At 36.6% G+C, this 9713-nt stretch overlaps 2 protein-coding genes across 2 annotated transcripts; one reads left to right on the plus strand and one right to left on the minus strand.

Annotated features, from left to right (window-relative positions):
• Nucleotides 1-6488: 6488 nt before the first annotated feature.
• On the plus strand, nucleotides 6489-7969 carry LOC131995974 (putative nuclease HARBI1). Its single transcript, XM_059365336.1, has 3 exons — nucleotides 6489-6841; nucleotides 6898-7324; nucleotides 7377-7969. Exons 1-3 carry the CDS (start codon nucleotides 6723-6725, stop codon nucleotides 7902-7904), a joined length of 1074 nt encoding a protein of 357 aa, XP_059221319.1. The 5' UTR covers nucleotides 6489-6722; the 3' UTR covers nucleotides 7905-7969.
• A 142-nt stretch (nucleotides 7970-8111) lies between these two features.
• On the minus strand, nucleotides 8112-9457 carry LOC131996181 (uncharacterized). Its single transcript, XM_059365635.1, has 3 exons — nucleotides 9008-9457; nucleotides 8766-8946; nucleotides 8112-8708 (listed from the first exon to the last, which is right to left on the minus strand). The coding sequence occupies exons 1-3, from the start codon at nucleotides 9055-9057 to the stop codon at nucleotides 8112-8114; spliced, it is 828 nt and encodes a 275-aa protein (XP_059221618.1). The 5' UTR covers nucleotides 9058-9457.
• Between the last annotated feature and the right edge of the window lie 256 nt (nucleotides 9458-9713).

The following is a 9713-nucleotide window of genomic DNA, read 5'->3' on the forward strand; positions in this document are numbered from 1 at the left end:
ATTGAACAGTTGTTGAAAGTCATAACGAAACACGTCATTCTAAATTTCAGCGAAATCGGATAGGATTTGTCAAGACCTCAGATCGGATTATATGACAGCTATATCAGGTTATGCACCGATATCAAGCATACTTGGCACTTTTGTTGGAAATAATAACAAAACACCTCGTGCAAAATTTCAGCCAAATCGGATAAGAACTACATCCTCTAGTGGCTCAAGAAGTCAAGATCCCAGATCGGTTTATATGGCAGCTATATCAAAACATGGACCGATATGGCCCATTTACAATCCCAACTGACCTACACTATAAGAAGTATTTGTGCAAAATTGGAAGCGGCTAGCTTTATTCCTTCGAATAAAAAATTTAAAATTTAATTGTTAATATTCTCCACCTAATTTCGTCAATTTGTTTGTAACTACTCGAAATATTCGCCTGAGACCCCATAAAGTATATATATTCTTGATCGTCGTGACATTTTAAGTCGAACTAGCCATGTCCGTCCATCCGTCTGTCTGTCGAAAGCACGCTAACTTTCGAAGGAGTATAGCTAGCCGCTTGAAATTTTGCACATATACTTCTTATTAGTGTAGGTCGGTTGGGATTGTAAATGGGCCATATCGGTCCATGTTTTCATATAGCTGCCATATAAACCGATCATGGGTCTTGACTTCTTGAGTCTCTAGAGGCTGCAATTCTTATCCGATTGGAATGAAATTTTGCACGACGTGTTTCGCTATGACTTCTAACAACTGTGCTAAATTAGGTTCAAATCGGTCCATGTTTTGATATAGCTGCCATATAAACCGATCGTGGGTCTTGACTTCTTGAGTCTCTAGAGGCCGCAATCCTTATCCGATTGGAATGAAATTTTGCACGACGTGTTTCGCTATGACTTCTAACAACTGTGCTAAATTAGGTCAATAACCTGATGTAGCTGCCATATAAACCAATCATAATTTTTTGAGCCACTAGAGGGCGCAATTCTTATCCGATTGGAAGGAAATTTTGCACGAAGTATTTTGTTATGATATCCAATAACTGTTCCAAGTATAAACCGATCTGGGGGCTGTCATATGAACCGATCTGGTGACTTGACTTCTTGAGCTACAAAAGGACGAATTCATATCCGATTTGGCTGAAATATTGCATGACGTATTTTATTATGACTTTCAACAACTGCGCCTAATAAGGTTCACATCGGTTCATATGACATAGCTGCCATATAAACCGATCTGTGATCTTGGCCTTTTGACCATCTAGAGGTCACAATTGTTATCCGATTTGCCTGAAATTTTGTACGACGGATCCTCTCATGACCATCAACATACTTGTTTATTATGGTCTGAATCGGTCTATAGCCTGATACAGCTCTCATATAAATCGATCTCTTTATTATACTTCTTGAGTCCTCAAAGGGCGCAATTCTTATTCGAATCGGCTGACATTTTACATAGTCTCCAATATATAATTTAATTGTGGTCCGATCCGGACCATATCTTTATATCGCTCTAATAGCAGAGCAAATCTTTTCTTTTTGCCTAAGAGACCCTAAGAGATGCCGGGAAAAGAACTGGACAAATGCTATCCATGGTGGAGGGTATATAAGATTCAGCCCGGCCGAACTTAGCGCGCTTTTACTTGTTTAGTATTATAAACGAAATCAATCTGGACCAAATGAGCTATTTGCAACAGCCAACGTCCTACATCAATAAGAAGTATATATGAAAAATGTCATGCGGATAGCCTCATTCGTTCGATCGCTATCGTGATTTCGGCTATCTTTTGAACGGACGGACGAATATGCGTAGACTGACTTAACCCATTATCGACAAATGGGTAGAAATATAACCAAGAATAGAACTGTCATAGAAAAATTCTAGCTCGAGTTTGGAAAGAGGTATACTATTTTCATTGGCGTAAAGTGGAGGAATAAAATTAGTTAAAAACCAGTAAAGAAAGGCAAAAGTCGGGCGGAGCCGACTTAATAATACCCTACACCACCTGGTATACGAAGAACTTTTTATATGTAGAACTTATCGCGAAATCTAGTCAGACTTTAATTGGAATGCCTTTTGAAAGATCAAATAGAATTTTGTAAGATGTTCCTACGATAGGACAACAAATTTGGATTTCCACAACCACAAAAGGCCATATCCGATAAAAGATTATATGGGAGTTATATCGAAAACTATGCCAATTTTGATGACACATACTGGGACGTCAAACGGAATATCTCACGCCCTATATGTAGAGATGTGACCAAAATTGTGGCTTTTACTGCCCTAAAAGTCCATATCGGATAAAATATATACATTGGAGCTAAATCAGGACCGATTTTAATAAAATTTAACGCACGTATTTGAACGTCAAATAAAACGTCTCATGCCAAGTCGGACGAAAATTGTGGTTTCTACAGACTAAAGTATATTTCGGATGAAAGATATATCGAGGACCTATACCTGAATCTAAACCTAATTCTACGAAACTTTGCACACGTATTAAGACGTCAAATATTGTAAAACACCTCGTACTACATCTTGTTAGGATCGGACTAAACTAGTGGCTTCTACAGCCTTAAAAGACCATATCGGACAAAATATGTATATGGGAGCTATGTCTTAATCTAGACCGATTTTTTATGTACCTACTATAAGTCTTAAAGTCCAAATCGGATGAAAGATATATATGGGAGGTATATCTATATCTGAACCGATGTTTATGAAATTTTGCAGTTGTATTGAAACTGTAAAGAAAGCTTCGTGCAAAATTTTGTAAAGATCCGACCAAAATTGTGGCTGCTATATCGATAAAATTCTATATCGGATGAAAGTTATATATGAGGGCTATATCAATATCTGTACTGATTTAGGTGGAATTTCGCACACATATGAGGACAGACTTAAGAGGCCATATTGGATGAAAGATATATATGGGAGCTATATCTAAATCTGAACCGGTTTTTATGAAATTTTGTACGCATATGAAGACGTCAAATAAAGCACCAAGACCAAAATTGTGGCTTCTACAGCCTTAAAAGGCCATATCGGATGAAAGATATATATGGGAGCTATATCTAAATCTGAACCGATTTCGTTCAAAATAGCGTTCGTCCTTGGGCCAAAAATGAGACTTGTGCAAAATTTCATGACAATCGGACAATAAATGCGACCTGTAACTTGATCACAAGAATACATGGACAGACAGATGGACATAGCTAAATCAAATCAGGGAGTGATTTGATTGCAAAATTTCAGAAAAATCGGATGTGAATTGCCCTCTCTAGTCGCTTAAGAAGTGAAGACCCCAGATAAGTTTATATGGACCGATTTCAACCATACTTAGCACAGTTTTTGGAAACTATAACAAAACACCCCGTGGAAAATTTCAGCCAAATCGGATAAGAATTGCGCCATCTAGTAGCTCAATAACTCAACATAAAAGATAAATTTATATGGCAGGAATATCAAAACATGGACTGATATGGTCCATTTACAATCCCAACCGACCTACTCTAGCTTTACTCCTTCGAAAGATAGCGTGTTTTCGACAGAAAGACGGACGGACGGACAGACGGACGGACATTGCAAGATCGACTTAGAACGCGAGACAATCAAGAATATATATACTTTATGGCGTCTTACACGAATATTTCGAGGATTTACAAACAGAATGACGAAATTAGTATACCGCCATCCTATGTGGGCGGTTTAAAAATTTATTGAGATAAGCCTACTACTTTTGACAGCAGGTGTGGTTTAACGTCAAACTCCTTTATATCCACTCTCTTCACTTAATAGCCATAAAATATTAAGACCTTCTTTTGCTTTAAAGGTTTAGTGACTTAAGAAATAAAAAGATTTTCTTTTAATTTAATTTTTATTAATTCTTAATTTTTTTTAACACAAAAAAGAATATTTTGGAAAATTGAAGTGTTGTTATTGTTGGAGTCGGATTCGAGCAACCTTCTCGGAGTCGTTTCTAAATTGCTCGACTCAGCAGCCATGGTCCTAATGCTCTATGTCTTCTCTACGTGCACCACAAAAGTTCAAAGGACATGACAAACTTAAGAAATTAGACTAAAGGCATCAAGATAAGAAACCCAATGAATTAATTTTACTTGGATGTCTAACAAATAAGACCAACAACAATAACAACAGCGACAATAACAACAACTGAAGAATCAGCAGTAACCACAATATTAACAGCAGACAATAACCACCGGAACGACGATGATAACGACAACATCAACAACAAGACAACAAGTATAATAAAACTCAACATATGAACCCATTTGTGATAGTAAACAATTAAAGAAACAAAATCCAAGATTAAACCATAGACACAGTAGATGTCGTAGACATAGCCTTAGAACTTCTTTAACCACATAAAACTATCAAAAGGACCAAATTGCGTTGTAAACTTTCATAGAGCATAAAGACATATACTACTGCCAAGAAACATCAGAGAAAATTCGCAATGTGCATGTGAAGCCTTGAGTTTCTGTTTTTGGCATTTTTGTGATATCTCAAAACCCCAGCAGCAGCCTATGAGGTTTTTAACAGGTTATTCACAACATATATCTTTATGATATTGTCATATGCAATGTTCCCAAAATTAAGTAATAAGGAGTGTCAATTGATTAAGTGGTTGGTTAGTTTGGTAAAGTAAAAAAACATTTCAGCAGCAGACAAAAATTTAAGTCACCTAAAATGGTTGTAAACAAAAACAAAGCTTTACAGACACATAGCCCAATGCAACATTGAATATTATAATATGCAAAAATTTTCTTTTTTTTTGAGATCGAGATCGAAAATGTACTATAGGTGAAGATTAAAGCATGCATTGAAAAATGTTTTTCATTTCTTGAAAGATTTGAGCCAACAAAGATGAATTTAATTTAAACATGTCCATTTTTTAAACTTTTCAAGGAAACGCACTACTCAAAGTAACGCAAAGTTTTTCTGCGAACGTGTCTAAAGTGTTAATGACGCCTCCAAAATGAGTTAATAAATGGCATGGTAGCAAGAGGAGAGACATCGGAGGACATGTGTAATGCGCCAGTGCCACCACCCAAAATAATATGGTCTAAGGACAAACATTTAATTTTATTTCATTTAATTTAACCTCGGGTACATATGTAAACCACCCGTCATAAAATCCGGTGCAAAATTCATACCTTATGCCCCATTGCAGCTATATCAATATATGCTCCGATTTAGACCAAATACTAATAAGTGAAAGTCATTGTTCAATCGTATATAACAAAATATTGGTCTTTTTATACCCTCCACCATAAGATGGGGGGTATACTAATTTCGTCATTCTGATTGTAACTACTCGAAATATTCGTCTTAGACCCCATAAAGTATATATATTCTTGATCGTCGTGAAATTTTATGTCGATCTAGCCATGTCCGTCCGTCCGTCCGTCCGTCTGTCTGTCGAAAGCACGCTAACTTCCGAAGGAGTAAAGCTAGCCGTTTGAAATTTTGCACAAATACTTCTTATTAGTGTAGGTCGGTTGGTATTGTAAATGGGCCATATCGGTCCATGTTTCGATATAGCTGCCATATAAACCGATCTTGGGTCTTGACTTCTTGAGCCTCTAGAGTGCGCAATTCTTATTCGATTGGGATGAAATTTTGCACTACGTGTTTTGTTATGATATCCAAAAACTGTGCCATGTATGGTTCAAATCGGTCAATAATCTGATATAGCTGCCATATAAACCGATCTTGGGTCTTGACTTCTTGAGCCTCTAGAGTGCGCAATTCCTATCCGATTGGAATGAAATTTTGCGCGACGTGTTCTGTTATGATATCCAACAACTGTGCCAAATATGATTCAAATCGGTTCATAACCTTTTATAGCTGTCATATAAACCGATCTTGGGTCTTGACTTCTTGAGCCTCTAGAGGGCGCAATTCTTATCCGATCAGAATGAAATTTTGCACGACGTGTTTTGTTATAATATTCAACAACTGTGCCAAGTATGGTTCAAATCGGTTCATAACCTGATATAGCTGCCATATAAGCCGATCTTGGGTCTTGACTTCTTGAGCCTCTAGAGTGCGCAATTCTTATCCGATTGAAATGAAAACGACGTGTTTTGTTATGATATCCAACAACTGTGCCAAGTATGGTTCAAATCGGTTTATAACCTGATATAGCTGCCATATAACCCGATCTTGGATCTTGAATTCTTGAGCCTCTAGAGGGCGCAATTCTTATCCGATTGGAATGGAATTTCGCACGACGTGTTTTGTTATGATACCCAACAACTGTGCTAAGTATGGTTTAAATCGGTCCATAACCTGATATAGCTGCCATATAAACCGATCTTGGGTCTTGACTTCTTGACCCACTAGAGGGCACAATTCTTATCCGATTTGAATGAATTTTTGCACGAAGTATTTCGTTATGATATCCAACAACTGTGCCAAGTATGGTTGAAATCGGTCCATAACCTGATATAGCTGTCATATACGCCCATGTTCTTACTTTCGACCATTTTCATTTCCGCATCGTTTTTGAAATCCGCACATTTTGTTTTCCCATGTTCTGTGATTCGAGGGGAAGTCCACTTTCGATGCAAAATCAAAAAACAGCTGATTTTGCTGTGTTTAGTGAAATTTGTAAACAAAACAAGAAGCAAACATACGTTTATTTGTTTTAAGCCGGCATACAAATTTGTTAGTTTATCAAATAATTTTTGTAAAATATGCCTGCAGGCATGTTTTTGGCTTTGTTAGCTTCTAGAAAAGAAGCATTTTATTTGGAACGTGTTAAACGTCGTAAGTTAAGGGATGCTTTTGATCCTACCGATATCCCAGATAGTTGGTGAGTTCTTGTCCACTTTAACATGTGTCATCTAAATAATACATATCATCCCATAGCTTCATTGCTCTGTATAGACTAAACAGGGAAGCATTTTCAGATGTTTTGAGAGAAGTTGGTCCATATATAAAAAAAGGAAGCATTCCAGTTAAGCTTCAATTGGCGGCTACCCTAAGACATCTTGCAGTGGGCAGTTTTCAGGGAGTCATTGCAAACGACTTGAACATCGGTATTGCACGTACAACAATGTGCAAACTATTGTGGCAAGTTATAAAAGTGCTTGAAGACAAATTATGTCCAAAATGGATAAATCTCGAAATGTCCGAAAATGAAATGCAATCGTCAAAGATGCACTTTTACGAAAAGTTCGGATTGCCTGGGGTGATAGGTTGCGTTGATGGCACACACATTAGGATAATTAAACCACCCTTGGATGCATCTCTCTACTACAACAGGAAGGGATATTTTAGCATTAATGCAATGATTGTGAGTACTACACAATTTGAGTTGATATCAAAAAACCTATTTTTCATTTAAGATTTGTGACTACCAAATGAGAATTCGTGCTATAGAGGCTGGTAGGCCAGGATCTTCTCATGATTCATTTATTTGGAATTTAAGTGAAGCCAAAATTTTCTTCACATCCCAAAGAAGGAATGGAATGCGAAACAGTTGGCTTCTAGGGGATAGTGGTTACCCACTTGAATCATTTCTCATGACTCCATTCAAAGATCCTCAACCTGGAACTCACCAGCACCGTTTTAATATTGCGCATACCTCAGCTAGGAATATAGTTGAAAGAACTATCGGCAATCTCAAGAGCAGATTTAGATGCTTACAAAACAGTGCGATTCAATATGTTCCGCAGAAGGTAGTTAAACTTGTCAACGTTTGTTGCGCATTGCACAACATTTGCAAGCACTACAATTTACGATATGAAGATATTCTTGTTGATAACGAACCCCCAGACCAAGAAGATGATATATATTCTGAGGAGAACGATGACTTGCCAAATAGCGCCGAAAGCCGAACAATTAGAGATAACATTGCATTATCACTCTCATAACTTTCACTAAAATAAATGCCAATATTTTTAAAACTTTTATTAAACAAAAAATAAGGAACTTTCAATTGCTTGTCCATTTTTTCCACTCTGGCCTAAGCTTACAAAATACTTAAAAATAATAAAAACAACAGAAAAAAAATGTAACTTTGAGATCGCATTTAGTTCAGGTACGCACTCGGTCCAAAGCAAGATTTAACTGCCAAGATTTTAGTCTTCACCAAGACCAAGCTTTAGCTTTTCTACCTCCAGAAATTTTATTTTGATCTCATTTTTGGTGACTAGACTTCGCTCTAATTGAATGTTGTGGCGTTTCATTTCGTGGAGCTCTTCTCTTTTAATAGATTCTATTGAAGTCAAAGTTTCACAAACTTTTTTTAAATCATTTGACACCGTTTCCTTGAGTTTCACCAATTCACTTAACACATTTCCGATTCTATCTAGATGTTGGTTTTCTTCTTCGACGATGGAATTAATGTCGGGAACAACACGCCTACGCTTTGAAGTTGAGGGAGTTGATGCTTCAAAAACTTCATCAATTTCTTCCATTTCTGATGGTATTTCTTGTTGACTAATAGTATTTATTTCCAAGTTTTCTTTATTCGCACCCGACATCAATTTTTGAGCCCCAAAATTATTAGCAGGTTTTATACCATCGACCACTTTGTGTAGGCCACAAATAACTGCTATCTCTTCTTCTATGCGTGTAAGCACATACTGGTTAAATTGGCCGCCTCCAGTAGTACGCGTTTCTATTTTATTGTGAGCCAACTTCTTCCTTATATTGCATTTTAAGTCAATCCAAGTCTGTAAAGTAAAAGAAATAAATAAACTCACTCTGGCATTAAAATTGCATTAACAAACCTTTTTCCAATTAGATACATCTTTAGTTGGAGGACCTGCCGCATTAAGTTGTCCGCTTAATTCCTTCCACAGATCTTCCACCACAACCTTGTCCCCTTTAACAAACCCTTTGGCAATGTCTTGATGATTTCTCATGAAATCCAGCAAAATGTTGTCTTGGTTGTTGTTTTTGTGTTTTCCCCTGCAAAAAAAAAAAAAAGTGATTAATTATTGCTTATAACATTTATAAATTGAATACTTACATGTTTCTTGGCGGCAATGTAATGAATTTTGTTTTGTTTTGTTTTATCATCCACCTGTGCTAATTACAAACCTAAAAATGTGCGCTCCGCTTGTCAAAAAATATTTTCTGCCAAATCATACATTCACACGACCAAATTTAGAGCTGAATCAAACATACCAATGGCAAACAAAACAACATTTTTTATTTAATAATTTGCAGTTAATAAAGAAAATTTTTTTTACTTTTGGAAGCATAAATTGGAAAAAAACATATGCAGTTTTTATTTTATAAAGCTTTCCTAAGGAGAAAAGTTCTTTTTAATGGAAAGAAAAGCGGAATAGATATCAATCCGCCAGGGTGTATGCAGTCGGAATGAAACCTCATTTTTTTTTGTGGAATCGTTTTGCAGAACAACACAAAATAGAAATCGAATCACATTCGACCAAAATCGAATTGTAGAACAGGGCCGATAAACAGTTCTGGGGATTTGACTTCTTGAGCTTCTAGAGGGCGCAATTCCTATCCGATTTGGCTGAAATTTTACATGACGTATTTTATTTTTTCTTTCAACAACTGTGTCAAATAAGGTTCAAATCGGTTCATAACCTGATATAGCTGCCATATAAACCGATCTGGGATCTTGACTTCTTGACCCCTAGAGGTCGCAATTATTATCCGATATGCCTGAAATTTTGTACGATGGATCCTCTCGTGACCATCAACAA

Source organism: Stomoxys calcitrans, chromosome 3 (assembly GCF_963082655.1).
Source record: "Stomoxys calcitrans chromosome 3, idStoCalc2.1, whole genome shotgun sequence".
Lineage (NCBI taxonomy): Eukaryota > Metazoa > Arthropoda > Insecta > Diptera > Muscidae > Stomoxys > Stomoxys calcitrans.